Source organism: Chrysochloris asiatica, unplaced genomic scaffold (genome assembly GCF_000296735.1).
Source record: "Chrysochloris asiatica unplaced genomic scaffold, ChrAsi1.0 scaffold00257, whole genome shotgun sequence".
Lineage (NCBI taxonomy): Eukaryota > Metazoa > Chordata > Mammalia > Afrosoricida > Chrysochloridae > Chrysochloris > Chrysochloris asiatica.
The window spans coordinates 658760-676257 of NW_006408775.1; the positions used below are offsets into that span (position 1 = coordinate 658760).

General features: G+C 51.8%; 1 protein-coding gene across 1 annotated transcript in view; it reads right to left on the minus strand.

Annotated features, from left to right (window-relative positions):
* Window positions 1–17498, minus strand: part of LMF1 (lipase maturation factor 1) — a 65842-nt gene that overhangs the window by 30839 nt on the left and 17505 nt on the right. Inside the window, exon 4 of the mRNA XM_006873926.1 lies at window positions 210–358. Coding sequence (XP_006873988.1) covers window positions 210–358 — 149 coding nt within the window. The remainder of the gene's footprint in view (window positions 1–209; window positions 359–17498) is intronic.

Consider the following 17498-nt stretch of genomic DNA (forward strand, 5'->3'; position numbering starts at 1 on the left):
GGAGTCTTTGATAGGCTCATCAGAGATGAGCGGAGTCTTTGATAGGCTCATCAGAGATGAGGTTGGCCGGAGAGAAAGCCCACAAGCTTGAAGACAGGGGTCAACGCAACTCTCCTACACTGAAAGGAAAAAGGAGAAAGACTAGAAGAGGTGGAACAGAGTCTCCCCGAAGGAAGGAGGCAGATGAGACACATGCACGTTCTACTTACTGCTCCGAGCATGATTCTGAAAATGAGCCAGCGGAATCCCCAGATGACGATGTGGGATGTGGGGGTGTGTCTGGGTAGGCGGGACAGCGTCCACACAGGGCACAGGAAGATCCCCAGGAATCCCGTCTCCAGTAGTTGGGACTCCCATCCTAACCCGGGTACGAAAGAAACGCGGATGAGAAAGGGCACCCTGGTATTTCACTCAGAAATCATTTCACCCAACTTGGCTGAGAGCGCCCCTGTAAACCACTTCATGTCTATAGCTTACATGCATCTCGGTAGGACGGCGGTGGTGGCTCCGTGGGGAACACACCCCTCCCATGCGGGAGAGACCAGGGTTCGATTCCTGGCAGATATTTCTCATGCATATCTACCACTCGTCTGCCCCTGGGGGTCTGGTGGATAGGTCTCAGTGGTACTTCCAGACGACGAGGGATCAGGAAGAAAGAACTAGAACTCTACTGAAAATCAGCCAGTGGAGACCCTCCAGAGCATCAGAGTCCCATCTGCACCTAACCACCGTTAGGGGCGCAGGACTGTGTGGGGGCCGGGGGCACTGAAGGAGACAGTGGGTTTCCCTGAGCTCCATCCAGACCTCCTGCTTCAGGCTCTTGTCACCCTGCTGGGTGTACAGGTGATGGTGATGAGTTAGGGAACCTGGGGTGATGTGTCACTATCCGGGGCCTCCAAGTGGGCACCATGGCCTCACCTGCTCATTTCTGTGCCTGGACTTGGCCATGCTCCAGAGCTGTGCCCGAGGCCCTGACCACCACAATACCCCAAATCCCATCACAACCCTTTATCTTATAAGAAATATGAGGAGAGAGAAGCCCGTAGACACACTGGGGCCTACCATCCATCACAAAACAAGAGCCAGGAGTGGAGTTGCTCCTCTGGGGCTGGGCCCCCTGCCAGGACACCTGGAGCTCTCCAAGGAACAGCGGTCCCACAGACCCTGAAAGGGGACAAGGACCTTCCCCTGAAGCCTGCACTGTGGTGTTTCTGTCACAGTGGACTGAGAGAACCAGGCAGTCCGTGGGCTGATAGCAGCGCAGACAGGCCCAGGAGGTTGAGAAGGCAGGCCTGTTTTACCATGTGAATTCTGAGGTGAATCATCTCCAAGGTGAGCAGGGGCTAAGGTAACAATGTGGAGGGCCCTAGCTGAGCGGACACCTTGGAGCCCACGTGCTGCCCAAAGAAGAAAGTAAGACACCAGCTGGCAGGTGAGTGGGTGCTAGGAAGGGACCCTGATTATGAGCGGGTGTTTGCAGACAGGGGCCCTGGAGATGCCCATGCCCCAGCCCGGCACCAGCTGCGCAGAAGCGGAGTGGGATGAACCACTGTGTAACTTTTTACAGGAAAATATAACTTGTAATGATTCAGGAAGAGAAAAAAAACACTTTTAAAAGCCTGTGAGTGCTCCCTGGGGCCGTTGGGAGCCCGTGGGATGAGGGCTGCGGAGCCAGCTGTGTGGCGCTGAGTGACAGGACTCGGGGGACACAGCGGTCCCCCCCCATCCGCCCCCTCAGCCTCGAGGCTAATGGGCTCCCTGCGCATCACCTGAAGGCAGCTGTCACTTTGATGGCTCCGGGAGAGCCGTGCTTAATTGTTCTCTAAGTGACTCGGCTGACGCGGGGAGGTGCTTTTTCTGGAACCTTCAGAGACATGAGGTTCCTGTCACCTGGATGGCGGTTCGGTACCTCCAGCAGACCCTCCCCAAGGCTTATCCCTGCTCCCACGTATGGGCACTCAAGGGACCGATGCATCCAAATGCAAACAAACTGAAGATGGATTCTTGCCTTGGAATTGTCCACCTGTGAGTGTCTGCAGTGGAGCTGGGCCTGGGGGAGGCAGGGCCTAGAGGCATGCCTTGTCCCTCAAGGCCTAGTAGGTATAGAGACTGGCTCGTGGAGGCTCTCTGAAGGGGTTGAGGGAGCCTCAGGTCTAGCCACTCGGGCTGCAGACTGAGGAGGGGTGGGTGTCTCAGGAGACCACCCTCACTGCATGGAACATGACAGGTAGGGTAGGAGGGCCCACAATGCCAGGAACTCAGAGCAGTGGGGGAGGGGATGTCAAAGCTAGCTGGCCCCAGAGCTCCAAGCACCGGTCACTGAGGTCCTGCTACAAATACCCATGGGACCAGTGGAGGCTGAGCTGGCTGACCACTGGGGGACACTTTATGATGGCTGTCCCGTGAGAGCAGAGGAGACAGGGAGACGGGATCCTAAATGTGAACCAAATCAGAGAAGTGAGTCAGGGACACACACCACCTGGACAGGGGCCATCTATCCGACCCCACTGCAGATGTGGCCTGACTCAGTCTCCCCACCGGGTTGACAGAGCGAGCTGGGATTGCACTGAGACACTCACCACATTTTGTTTCGGGACATTGACTGTGATCCTCACAATGTCACGGCTTGTTACTATCTTCCTCCCCAGGCTGCTTCTACAAACCCTGCTTTCCGGCCCCTCCTGCCTTCTAGGACTTAACCCTTCTCACTGTCTTCCATCTCCCCTCCAGGTACCAACACCACCACGTGAGCACCACGTGAGCACCACGCAGCCAGCCACGTGGCAAGAGGTCCACCTGCAGGGTGGACCTGGGGGATGGTGCCCAGCTTGGGGTGCCGAGTGCTGCCACCCATGTGTGCACCCAGAGACTGCCGAGTTCCTAGTCTATAGCACTTGTGAGCCACCCCAGCCTCAGGACCCTGCTCTGTGCCAGCCAGGTCCTGTCCTGACACTGCCCAGCCAGGCTCCGTGGGCCCTTCTCCCTGTGTGACTCTGTGGTTCTGGCTGCAGTTGGCAAGACACACAGGGATGCTCTGGACGGGGCAAGTTCCCAGCACCCACGGGTCTGAGCAGGAGCTCAGCGGGAGTGTTTTTGGGGAGCAATTCCTAAGGCTTCATGCTGGAAGTGGGGTCACTTCGAATCACACGCCCAACTGGGGGGCATGGAGCAAATGGTTCTCGGATGTCCTGAGGATGTCCCCTAGAGTCTTGGGAGAAGCAGGACGTGCCCCAAGTGACCCCACACCCAGCTGTTGACTGTGCACCTTGCTCTGTTACCATGACAACCAGACTGCCCTAACCCCAAGTGCCCCTGGCCCAGATGATGCAGAGCGGCCCGGAAACTAACTCCACAGGCAATGACCTTCGAAGCCCCACTGGTTCAAACCAGACGAAAGTGCTTCCGGTCAGCGGAAACGAGGCCGAGGCACAGGGCTCACAGGGTGAACGCATCCTGAGCACCACATGTACGGCAAGCTGCAGGTCACGGCATGTGACTGCCTCTGTGCCCCTTGTTTTGAGGCCTGGAAACGAGTCGGACCCTGATCCCTTGTCAGGATCTGCAGGAAGTGCTAGACAGTCCCGGCAGGACTGCCTTGGACCCTGTTCCATTCCCCTGGCTCTGTCCCCCATGTCTGCCCTCCAGCTTTCTTCCAAAAGATTCTGTCCTCAGGTAAGTCATCGGCACTGGACCCCTGCATCCAAGATAGAAACAAATGCTGGCCGACACTCACTGCCATCAAGTCAGTTCTGACTCACGGTGACCTGCCACACAGGGACCCTGAGACTAACCCTCACAGGGCAGACAGCCTCGTCTTTCTCCTGCAGAGAGTCTGGTGGCCTTGAACTGCTGACCGTGATGCTGAGTCCACGACAGCACCACGGAGCTTTTAATTTCATTTACTGTGACGTCATTTGGGTTGAGTTTAAAGGCCTTTTGCACTGGAAGGTTTTTAAAAATTTTCACTTATTCTAGAAGCCAAACTTATCATGACTATGAGGCTAACTTAAAAATTCATTCAGGAGGTTTATGGAAAGAACCCTCAAATACCATCACAGGACACAAAAGGAGGTTTAGACATCAGGTTAAAGGGCCAATCCAGGGGGGACATGGGAAGACTGCTGTTACCTTGTGGGGGTTGCAATCAATGCCACAAAACAGTATAGGGTTAGATTGTTGAATGGAAACCCACTTTGCTCTGTAAACTTCCACCCAAATTACAACAGAGTTTTTAAAACTGGGAAACAATTTGCAGTTGTTGCTGTTCCAGAGCAATCTATAGATATAATGTAATCACAATCCAGGTCTCAACAAATTCTTTATTAAAGAGATGGAAAACCTAATCACGAACTTTCAACAGAAAGGAGAGAGACCTTGGATAAGGAAAGCATTACTAAAGAAGGACCAAGTAGGAGAGCTCTCACTTCCCAGACCCAGTCATCAAAAGAAGCTGGTACGGACAGCAAAAGGCACACAATGGAGACGCCACGAGTCAATTCATCCAGTAGGCTCAGTACATCGGTGACAAAGAGCCCAAATCAAAACACACCAACAAATGGTGCTGGCATAACTGGAACAAGACTGGTATCTCACTCCACACTAAAGACCTATAAAGGTCACCAATGAAAAATTAGTGATATTTGCAAAAAAAGTAAAATTAGTGACAAATTTAGAGGCTCTGATACACTGAATAAATACACTATCACACATAACTGAAAATACAGAAATAGTAGATGGCGAAATAGATGACTGGGACCTCCTAAAATGTAGACACTTCTTTGCATCAAAAGATTTTACCAAAAGAGTGAAAAGAGAGCCCACAGATTGGAAAAAATAGCATTATCAGACAAGTGCGTACTGTCTAATATTTATGGAATATTTCAACACCTCAATAAGAAGACAAATAGTCCAACTAAAAAATGGGCAGAGGACATGAACAGACAGTTCACCAAAGACCTGAATAATGACAAACATGAAGAAATGCTCAAGGTCATTAGCCATGAGAGATGTAAAGCCAACAGCATTGCGATATCATCTTTGTTGTTGTTGTTATGTGCTGTGGAGTCGGTTCCGACTCACAGAGACCCTGCACAGGGTTTCCAAGGCTGTAAATCTCTGCAGGAGCAGAACGCCTCATCTTTCTCCCGCGGAGCAGCTGGTAGTTTCGAACTGCTGACCTTAATGTTCACAGCCCAATTCATAACCACTATGCTACCAGAGCTCATCTTACCCAAGCATTATTAGCAAAGTTAAAAACAAAAACAACCCCCCACCCCCACCCCAGAAACCAACACATGCTGGTGAGGGTGTGGAGCGACTGGGACCCTCCTATTCTACCGGTGGGGCTGCATGATGTGTAACTCTGTGGAAAATGATATGGCATGCTCTCAGGAGGCTGGAAATAGAAATATCATGTGATAGAGCAATCACGTGGTACAGATCCTCAAGAAGTAAGAACCATGACACTAACAGCAGAAAGATGGAGAAGACCTAGATGCCCACTAGCAGAGCAATGGTTGGACCAACTGGTACAAACACACAACGGAATACAACACAACACTGAAGAACAGTGAAAATCTGCTAAAATACCACAAACATGGAGGAACCCGGAGGACATGATGCTGAGTGAAATTAGTCAGTTGTAAAGGGACAAATATGGTAAGAGGCCACTAATGTCAACAGTCAAGCCAAGGTTTTCGCTAATCAACTTTCTATGACGGTTACCAGGGGTGGGAGAGAAGAAAAAAACACAAGACTAGACACCTCATCCAAGAAGAATGTGCTAGAGCCGCTGGAAGCAGCTGTCTTGGGGCTGGACACACTGTTGTTTGCTCTGGGCCCCATCATTCAGTCTAAGTCTGACAAGCGATGGAAATATTTTCTTTACAAAACAAAATGTCTCTGACCACGTTCAACAGACTCCCGTGAACCTGGGTGGAGACCTGGTTGGCCAGCAGTATGGCGAGACCTGGGGACTCCTAAGCCCATGGACAGGGACATGGTCACAGAGGACTAGAGTGGAGAGTGAAGTGTCCAGCTGATATGAAGTGAGGGGAGATGCACAAGAACATCCATACTTGCAAATAGTACCCATATGACCTAGCTTCAATGGCTGGATGATCAGAACTTGACTAGAAGAAAGAAGAGGGAATAGAGTAACCTGCTACCATTTGATGAACTTGACCTACACCTATGGATGTAGGAGCTCAAATGAGGGAACACATCTTTACAGTGAGGATCATTTCCATCCCCTTGGTACACAGGGATGACAGGGATGGGTAACTTAGACAATGGCTACCCAAACTGGGGGGAGGGGCTACAAAGACAAGAAGTGACTGGCTTACAAGCTTTCAAGAGGGAGCCTAGTTCCAGAGGGTGCAGGGGAAGGTAGAATCTCCACTGAGTGGTTTCCAACCTGTCTGGATGGGGCTGGTGAAGGAGGTGGGGATAGGACTTTTGTGGTTCAATAGTGAATAATTGTTATCAGGACTGACGGTGAGTGTTGCAAATGCAAAGGTAGACGTTTTATAACAAAAGGAAGGGAGTGGTTGATTTTGCAGTCCAGGACTGGAGGACCCTAGGACCATCAAGGGAGGAGAGTGGAGTGCGGGACCCTATCCAGAGAAACAGTGATGCCAGAGATGGAGGCAGACACCATGATGTGGAGAGATGGAGCAGCTGGGGACCCTGGACTCAGGGAGGGAGAGGGGCTGTGTGCTGATGGTCGGGGGTGGGGGTGGGCATGTGGGGTGAGCCCTTTGGTTGTTTGAATGGTTGTATATTCCTGAGTGCTTCGGTGTATATACCCCCCCCCCCCAAAAAAAGGAAGAAGAAATATCATTAATATCAAATGCAAGTAAAATTTTGCTGATAATTGAAAACCGTTTGGAACAATGAATTCACAGGGATGTGTCAGATTCAAGCCAGATTTAGAAGGAAGAGTCTGAGCAACTAGGGCTATCATTGCTTAGGCTGGAGGATTCTCGGCTAAAAGCAGAGACTACCAGAGATATCATATAACAAGTAAAGACACTTGTGATCTGTGGACTAAAAAAAACCGAACAAAATGTTGTTCTGTTCTGTCCAGTTGGCTCTGTGACCCACGTACAAAGGACACACAGCCCGGTCCTGTACCATCCTGACGATGGTTATATCTGAGTCTACTGCTCCTGCCACAGAGCTAATTCATCTCACAGGATGGCCTTCTCCAGGGACTGGTCCCTCCTGATGACACATCAGAAGTATGAGAGATGAAGTCTTACCACCCTGGCTTCAAGGGCCATTTTGGCTTTACTTCTTCCAACCCAGATTTATTCCTCTGGCAGGTTGGTATCTTCAACATCCTTAGCCAATATCCTATTTTTTCTGAGTGACTAATTTCCCTGAACTTGAATAAACTGCTAGCGTGGAGTGAGTCGCATTTTCTTGACGTGGCTCCGACTTTGAGGTCTGCTGGTCTCAGCCTCAATCTGAGAATGACCTACTGTTCTGTGAAACCCAAAGCTTCCCTCAGGACCACCGCCCGGGGACCACCACCTGGGGACCACGGACCAGGGACCACCGCCCAGGGACCACCACCTGGGGACCATGGACCACTGCCCGGGGACCATGGACCAGGGACCACCGCCCGGGGACCACCACCTGGGGACCACGGACCAGGAACCACTTTCCAGGGACCACCACCTGAGGACCACTGCCCGGGGACCACTGCCTGGGGACCACGGACCAGGGACCACCGCCCGGGCACCACCACCTGGGGACCACGGACCAGGGACCACCGCCCGGGGACCACCACCTGGGGACCACGGACCAGGAACCACTGCCCAGGGACCACCACCTGGGGACCACTGCCTGGGGACTACCACCTGGGAACCACTGCCTGGGGACTACCACCTGGGGACCACTGCCCAGGGACCACCACCTGGGGACCATGGACCAGGGACCACTGCCTGGGGACCACAACCTGGGGACCATGAAACAGGGACCACTACCCTGGGACCACCACCAAGTGACCAGGACCCAGGACCACAACCTAGGGACCACCACCCAGGGACAACCACCAGGTGACCAGCGCCTGGGGACCACCGTCTGAAACCTGGGGACTCACTGCAGCAGCCCCTTTTGGCCACACTCGTCAAGGACACAGTTCTGCCGCCATTCCATGTCCACCTTTAGGGTTTCCTGTGCCCAAACCGGGGAGAGCCCGGGGTTGTCTGCAGCCCTCCTCCTCCTCCTGTCTCCCACTCGTTGGCTACCTGTGCTTCCCCTGCCATTTCCCAGTTGCTATTTGCCTTGGGGATTATGACTATAATTGCTGATTTGGGCACACACACACACACACACACACAAACAAAGAAAGGAGGAAGACTGTCCAGGTACTGAGCTGTAACTGTGTCAGATGACTTCAGTGGAGCCAGACCCTGGGCTGAGGCAAGGTGTCACTGCTGGAAATCACATAATGGGGTCTTCTGGGGAAGTGGGCAGAGACCCTTTCCCATGGCAGAGGGATGCCACATTAAAGTCTTGGGACGTGTTGATATAAGATCTTTAGATAAGTCCCCGCGGAGCTCAGTGGAGCTCTAGGATCCGGCGGCCTGCAGAGACCGCTTGTGATGAGGGTCAGGGTTGTTTCCTGTGTCCACAGGCTTTGATCCTACGGAAGCGGCCACCTGTCTTGAGGAAGATCAGATGGCTCATGCCCAGAAGGAAGGGCATTCGCTACCGTCAGTGAACACAGGGTCCAAGGACACAGTACAGACGTGGTAGATCAGGAGGAGAGGGACTCACGGGGCACAGAGGGACGTGCCTATGACCTCGAGGTCCCGGTTAAAACACTGAGAAGGATGAGGCCACCATGCAGCACTCCCCAAGGTCGTCAGGAGGTGCTCTGTGATCTGTCCGCCCTGTGGCCCAGGTCCAGCGCATGGACACAGCAGGAGTGCTCACTACCACCCAACACTCGGCCTCAGCAACTCTTGGATCACCTCCTGCAAACCTCCACACCATCCTCTCCTCTCAGAACATGAACCCCCCCACTGCCTGATCAGGACCCCATATCATGAAGTGTCTACACTAACTACAGAACTCCAGGCTCAACCCGGGAACCCACCGCAAACCGTCCCAGGACCTGTAGCTGGGGGACCTTTTAGACTGGCCCCAAAGGATCATTGTCTCGACCCCTGTGGTCACTTCTCCAAGGACACACTGTTCTCTTCTTCCTCCATCCACCCAGCTCTCAGAACTGCATGTGCACACACCAGACTCCTCACCCCGTACCAGCCTGCATCCTGCGATTTCACTTTATTTAAACGGATTGCTTTCATCAAAAGCACAACTGTCGAGGGAAGATAAACTAGAGCCTGAGAGAGGAGAAAAGTCATCAGACCGCCCGGAGATAAAGGCCTTGCTATGAACACACACACACGAGTGTGGGGGGGACAATAGAGTGAAACCATAATGGAATTCTGCCATGAATGTTCTGAAGCCCCTTCGTGCGTGATCTTGTAAATATATGTACGTATGCACGTATACATGCATGTAGTGTGTGATCCTGTAAATACATGTATGCAAGCATGTATACATGCATGTATGTGTTGCTGTTAAGCACCACTGAGGTGCTTCTAACTCAACAACCCTGTATAGGGTTTCCTAGGAGCAATTGGTGAGTCTGAATGGCCAATCTTGCAGTTCAGTGTATATATACATATATATAACATATATGTTGTTATTAGGTGCCATTGAGTCACAGCAACCCTATGCACAGCAAGACAAAACCCTGCCCAGTCCTAGGCCAACTTTACAATCACTGCCATACCTGAGCCCACTGATGCTGCCACTGTGCCAATCCATCTCACTGGGGGTCTTCCTCTTTTTCTCCGACCCTCCACTTTACCAAACAGGATATCCTTCTCCAGTGACTGGTCCCTCCAGATAATATGTCCAGTGTATGAGCGATGAAGAAATGATCGATATTCAACCATTTCAAGAGGTAGCATTTGCTGAAGAGCCAGTGATCGTGAAGGAAGACGTCCACGGTGCACTGAGGCACTAGCCAAGAACAAGATTCTAGGAACTGATGGAACACAAATGGAAATCTTTCAACAAACTGACACAGCACTGCAGGCACTCACTCATCTCTGCCAAGAAATCGGAAAGACAGCTACCTGGCTAACTGACTGGAAGACATCTGTATTTATGCCCATTCCAGAGAGAGGTGACCCAACGTAAAGTGGAAATCATCGACAATTAGCATTGACGTCCCACTCACAGTGACTCTGTACCGAGTTTCTGAGGAGCACTGACCTTTTGGCTAGTAGTTCAGTGCTTATTCTGCAGCACATACCAGGACATGCTCTCCCTAACCGTACACACTGCTTGAAATCCATCGTAAATGTTGGTAAGTGCAGTCGAGTCCATTCCGACTCATAGTGACCCTGTACAGGGTTTCTAAGGAGTGTGTGATGAGTTTGAACCACCAACCTTGCAGTTAGCAGTCAAGTGCTTATCCTACAGCGCCACAGCCGGGCTCCCCCTCTTAACATAATGTCACAGAATCTCTCTCCATGCCACGGAATGTATTGTAGCGCTGTCTACCGTGATGAGACACACGGTGATGTAACATATGCTCCTGGGCTGAACCTCTGAAGTATTTTCATTTTCTGCTGCCATGCCGTAAGCATTGTGACGAAGGCCCTGATGGTGACCAGTGGACACTGGCCTGGCCACACCAGCCTCCAGAGAGGCTGGGCCAGCGCATGCGTGCCGGCCATTATAATCAAGTGAGGTGCACGAGTCCTTGGGTTTCCCGGTGCGTGTAACACTTGAGCGCCACACTATTGTCTATCACATGTGCAACAGCAGCATTTTGAAGTTTGAAGTATTGTAAAAATTACAAAAATGTGATAGGACACAAAGCGAGCAGAGACTGTTGGAAAAAGGATGCCAAGAGACTCGACACTGGGCTGCCACAGACATTATAAAAACACAGTCTCTGCGAAGAGTGGGACAGCAAGGCAGAACGAAACTACACAGACGGATCTATGTACAGAAAGGAGGCCCGAGGGGTGACGTTTCCAGTGCTCAGCTGCTAACGGAACTGCTGGTGGTTTGAGCCCACCACCAGAAACTCCTGGTGGCCAGCCTAGAAGGCTCTATGAGACTGTCACATGGGGTCACTATGAGTCTGCACACACACGTTTATCAGTGTAGACCAGACACAGGTAAGGGTTTGTAAAATGGCTCATCCATTACAGTTTAGATTTCAGGCGCCCCTGTACCCTGGTTAAGGAGGCCCTGGTGGTGCTGTGGGATAAGCACTGAACTGTGAACCTTAATGTCAGCAGTTCAAAGCCGTCAGCATCCCAGTGGGAGTCAGACGAGGCCATCTGCTCCTGTTAAGACCTGGGGTCACTACAAGTCGGAATCCATTCAGTGGCAATGGGCTTGCACCCCGGATGCTTCTTAACTTATAAACGGCAAGATTGGCTGTGTGGTGATGCATAGTTTTGTGAATGTTCACCATCAGATTTGTGCACCACAATCCACACAATATACAGTCCCATCGCTTTAAATCTCCCATGAGACACCCCTGTGTGGTCTCCCTGTACCCCACCACCCCAGCCCCAGGGACCCCTTGTCATGTCAAGAATGAAGGGTGAGTGGGATTGTATGAGGCACAAGGTTCCCGAGATTCATCCCAACTTGTCAACATTGACATCAGAGGGGATTGCTCAGCGGCTCACCAGGAGGCTCGAGCTCCCAGTGGATCCAGAGCACCCTCGGGGAAAAAAGGCCCAGTTGGCGATCACCTTCTGAAAAACCGGCTGGTGGAAGCCCTGTGGAGCACAGTTCTGCTTGGACCCAGGACCCAGTGAGAAGCACAGGGTCTCCGAAAAGGGAAAAGGGGAAGGGTGCACTGTATGTTCTTAGGAGCCACAATGGGACTAAACTGCGGTGGTACGTGTGGGTCTGCTCGCTGGATCCACAGACAAGAGCAGCTATTGTAACCACAGCGAGCATGGCTCCCCTGGGTAGGGTTTCTGTTTTAAAATATCAAAGCGTCCACAAAAGAAGCTGGCACACAGCTGCTGCGCCAAGCCCCAACAATGCCTCTCCCTGTTACTCCCGCTGGCAAAGGTTAGGCTCACAGAGGCTGGCTCCTCCCCTACTCCACAATGGGGCCTCGGAGGCAGGAAGTGCCAGGGACACGCAGCAGGTTCTGAATGGCATGGAGGGCATCTGTCCCTGGTCACTGGGCCTCCCGCCTGCAAAACTCAGGGTACCTGATTCAGAGTCAGGCCTCCAGAGCTCGGAGAAAAAACCCAGCATCTGTTCTTCAATCACCCCCTTGTGGTATACTTTGCTACAACAGCACTAGGTAACCAAGACTCATGTATCCAAATGCTCAGGGTGCAACTAAAGCAGTGCCTAGAGGAAAATTGATAGTGTGTGTGTGTGTGTGTGTTTACGTGTGCGTGTCTATAGGTCTGAGGATGTAAAATGTCTGGAAGGATACAACCAGGTGGTTTGTGTGGCAGGGTTACCGTGTCATATGTACAACCACAGTTCACGTGCGTGGTTACCGTGTGTTGCACGTAGAGCTGTACTCCATGTGTGTCATATGTAGAATTGCATACAGTTCACACATGTAGTTACTGTGTGTCATGTGTAACACCAAAGTGCATGAGTGTGCCAGGCACACAGCTACAGTTCATGTGTATACTGTGCGTTGTATGTTGAGCTGCACTCCTGTGTGTCATATGTAAGGCGGTATACAGTGCGCATATGTAGGTACTGTGAGCCATGTGTAACACCACAGCATGTGTGTACCATGCACACAGCTGCAGTTCATGTGTGTGGTTACCATGTGTTGCATGTAGATTGGCACTCCGCGTGTTGTATGTAGAATTGTATATGGCTCACATACGTAGTTACTGTGTACCATGTGTAACCCTACAGTTCATGTGTGTGTGGTTACCATGTGTTGCATTTGGACTGGCACTCCATGTGTGCCACATGTAGAACTGTATATGCTTCACATATGTAGTTACTGTGTGCCATGTGTAACACTACAGTTCAGGTGTGTGGTTACCATGTGTCACACATAGAATTGTATATGGTTCACATATGTAGTTACTGTGTATCACGTGTAACACTACAGTGCATGTGTGTGCCATGCATACAACTACAGTTCATGTGTGTGTGGTTACCATGGAAGCAGAGAGCGCGAATGAGGCAAACATCCTGACTCAGGTGTCAAGGCGCCTCTGCACAAGAGGTTCCAGAGAGCTCCGCGTTCACAGGGGCCTGGGTGTGCAAGGTGGGAGCCTCGGGGGCCGTCCTCTGCAGTGGTCACAGCTAAGACGATGACAGAATGGCAGAGCTGCTCGAAGTTTGCCCTCTCGCCTCTGTGGTCAGTGCTGTCACATGGCAGGTCACTGTCACCCAGGCCTGTTGTTTTGAGCCGTGAACACCAGCAGGCGGGGGAGAGCTCCAAGGGAGCTGGGTCCCACAGTGGTCTTGCATGGTAAGTGCATTACAACAAGCAGAAGTCATCTGGAGGGTGGGGGCTGCAGAGAGGGGGAGGGGCTGTCATTGCTTCCTGCAGGCAGGCCCTGCTCCAACACTAATGGGGTTTCATAAAAACCGCCAATTGGGTCAGTAAACCCCTCATTAAGTAGTTTTTAAGGCATGAATTTAAGAGCAGTGGGGTGAGAGGTCACAGAGAACCAGCTGTGAGAAGAGTCAGGGGCTGGAGCATCCGGGGTCGTACACAATCTATGGAAAACAAGGCGAGCTTGTCAGCTGGGTGGACCCCAGGCACGTGGGCAGAGGGCAGGACTCGGAGCGAGCGCGGATCCTGCCGCCGCCTGGCCTCCTTCAGATGTGCTGGGTTAAACACCAGGTCGTCCCTGTTTCCATCACACCATCCCAAGGCGTCTCAGGTCAGACTGAAGCGCCTCCATCTCTCGGGTGTTCTGGGGGTGCGACCTTGCAGGGAGCTCCCGGGACCAACAACCTGCCTTTTACATGTTGCTGTTCTTGCTGTGAAGCCAGTCCAACTCAAAGCATCCCCAAATGACAGGCTAAGGTGACCCCACACCGTGGTCGAGACTGTGAATTCTACAGTACAGCAGCAGGGTCAGCGGAACTCCTGGTGTGGTGCTGTAGGGTCAGCCCTGGACTTTGAACCACAAGGTTGACGGTTCAAACCACCAGCTGCACTATGAGTTGGAACCAACTTTATGGCATTTAACGACGACAGTGGGTCAGTGGAAAAGAGAGAGACTCCCAACGACACGTATGTCTACCAGTGCGGAAGGCTCAGGGCCGGGCAGCCTGGCTACGTCAGAACATACCCAACAGCCCCTTTAACAACAGTCTTCACGGGAGCAGACTGCCAGGTGTGCGAGCCACTGGGGACGTTTGAACCAATGGCCTTTGGGTTAGCAGCCGACTGTTTCCCTGCTCACCACCAGGCCACCTTTAAGAACATGAGGAAATATCAGTTAGTCACTAAGGTTTCCCTTCCTGAAGAATCCTACAGCCATGTTTGCTGTGTTCCTTCAGCCAAGGCTGCAGACAGCCTGGGGACCTGGGACAGGTGCCTTCACTCCCTTCTGACCAGAGATCCCGGCTCCCTCTCCTCATTGCAGCTGTGTGTGCAAGTTGTGTTTGTAAGTGCTGTGGACTCCGCACACTTCTCGAGACCCTCCTGACCACGCCAACACCCGAGGTTCACACGCCGCTCCCTCTACCTCTTGTGTTCTCCCATCTGGCTCCCAGCCCACGCCCCCCAAAATAAGCAAAACAAGATTTTCTCCAAGTGACCAGAGCAGGGGGAGACCCTCCACGCTGCAGACAGACTTGCTAAGAGAGCACCCGTACTGACACGAACACCTCGATAAAGGGACAAGAGGAACAGTGCCGACCGAGCACCACGTGAACTCAGCATCTGACCCTCCCAAAGACAGGCTGAAGTCCTGAGTTGGTACTGTGTGTCCTTCCTGCTGTGAACAGTTAAGTCACATCCAGTATTGGAGTGCAGGGGTCTTCTGACAGGTACTGTGAGAAGATGCATGGAGAGGCTTAGGGTCACCAGGGAGGGACAAGGAAGGACATGCTTTTGGAGGGAGCTCGGCCAGTCACACCCTGATTTGGACTCCCAAGCCCTCGAGCTGGGGGATAATCAATTCCTTCAAGATCTATTCTTCAAAGACACCCTCTTTTGGTCCTTTGTTCCGGTGGCCCTAGGGGACTGCTGTTAAGTGCTTGACCTGCTGACCTTGCAGTCAGTGATTCAGTGTTCACCCTATGGTGTCAAGCCAGGACTAACGCCCTAGAGGACACTTCACAGAGCTCAGAGAGTGCTCAGAGCCCAGTTTCTTCTTCACTGTCCACCCAGCACTACGAGCCTGCACTGGGGACCCGAGCGGGCACTCCAGCCTCCCACATCTCCATCACCAGGGCCTAGCCTCACCTGGCACAGCTGGCTCCTGCAGCCTGGCCACCACAGGAACTACAGGGAGCGAAAGGTCAAGTAGCAGATATCATTAGGATTCAACCCTTTAAACGTTCCAACCAGGCTGACTGGGAGCCCCGCCCCCCCATTCCCTAACCAGGCACTTGGGCAGCTTGTCCTGGTGGGAAGGGAGGGGATGGCCAGCAGACACCGACAGTTTGCCAGGGTCCTGAGGCCCTCCACGTGGACAACTCCTGCGTGGCCCACCAGGTGTCAAAAGCGCACATCCGGCTGGGCAGGAAGCTGAGGAGTCCAGGGCTCCCCAGGCTCAGGGCTTTGAAGTGCACATGACCACACGGAGCCGCCTTCAAAGTGCTCCATCCTTAATACATGTGGCTTCCGAGGGGCTGGGCCACAACAAAGGTTGTGGTTTTCCTGCCTTCTGGAAACATCCAGCCCATCTGCATGGCATTCATCTGACTCAGCAATCCCATTATCTGCAAGTAGGAAGAGGGCGTCCTGGGACTGAGCAGACCCTGATGCCACCCATCTGATAAGACCTTATAGGATAGCAGAAACAGGTTCGAGGAACTTCAATGCTGACCCAGGCTCTTGGTGCCCACCCCACCTCTCAGCTCTGCCAACACGATGCTAGAAAGTCTGTGTCTTCCCAGAAGGAGCCCTAATAGCTCAATGGTTAATGCTTAGCTGCTAACTGAAAAGGTCAGTGGTTCAAACCCACCCACCCACCCAATGATCTGCTACCACAGGGCAGTTCTGCTTGGTCACATGGGGTCATTAGGAGTCAGAATTGACTCACCAGCACACAACAGCCCACGTCCCTGTTCTCATTTCCCACTCTTGTTACTGGCCTCAAAGGTGAAGTTCTGTCACACTGTAACAAGGTGACACATTCTTTGGTGGGAACTTTTTGAAGGCAAGCACTCAACAGCAGCAGCACACAGGGTGTAAAGGTCACAGTGGCCTCTGGGGGAGATAATGCTATCGCAATTCCGGAGAAATAAAAGACATGAGAATGAGGGGAGTGCAAACAAGATGGCGGATCGGGTGGAAGTGCAGTGAGGAGCTCCGTCAGCAACAACACAGAATACCTGACCCAGCAGGCTCAGGGGATGGTGCCAGAAATCTGAACCACATATAAAGAAATAGTTAGAAGGTTGGAAGGCTTACAGCTAGGAGAATTGGTAGCAGAAGCAAGAAATCCAGTGCTTTCTAATTCAAGACACTCAACAACTGCTCCTGGAGCCACCATCTTGGATGGGACCAAGCAGGGAAAGGATCAGAGCAGCCACGGACGCCTGACAGAACCACAGAGATAACGGTGTGGACATTCTTTTGTTGTTGTTGTTGTTGTTGTTATCTGTTTATTGGTCTCTCGCTGTGTACTTCCATTCTGGTGACTACAGGGGGTGACTGAGAAAGTGTACCCCCCACCCCCACCCCTAGAGGGTTCTACTATTTATGTGCACATATCTCCTTGAAACTTAAAGTGACAGATTCCACTTAAAACCAAACAGCAGTGCAAAATGGCTACGGCCAGCCCTGAACTGTTTATCACTAGGAAAAAGTCCTGAACAGGGATTGTGGAGCAGGACAGACAGACTAAAAAGGAAATAGGCCAAAAATTAAATTCTGAGTTACGTCACAACGACCAATAGTGGCATCTTCAGATTTCTCAGGAAGAAGAGTGAAAAGGGAAGCCCATTTCCTGACCACATCTACCTGGATGCAATCAGAAAGCATAAAAAGTACCCAAATCCACACCCATCTGAGTATTAAGGCCACAGATAACCTCTGAATATGCCCAAAAAAAACAGAAGCAGATGACCATATCTGCACATGTCCAGAAATGAAGTAAAGTGATGGAGGCAAATGAGCTGGAAGTAGACCTACACTCCATACTGGAAGATAGGCAGGCTTTGGAAATGCCTGAGAAGGAATTCAGAAAAATGATGATAAAATGTATCAAAACACAATACAATGGAGTTGAGAAAAATAAGGAAGAAGTCAGGAAAGC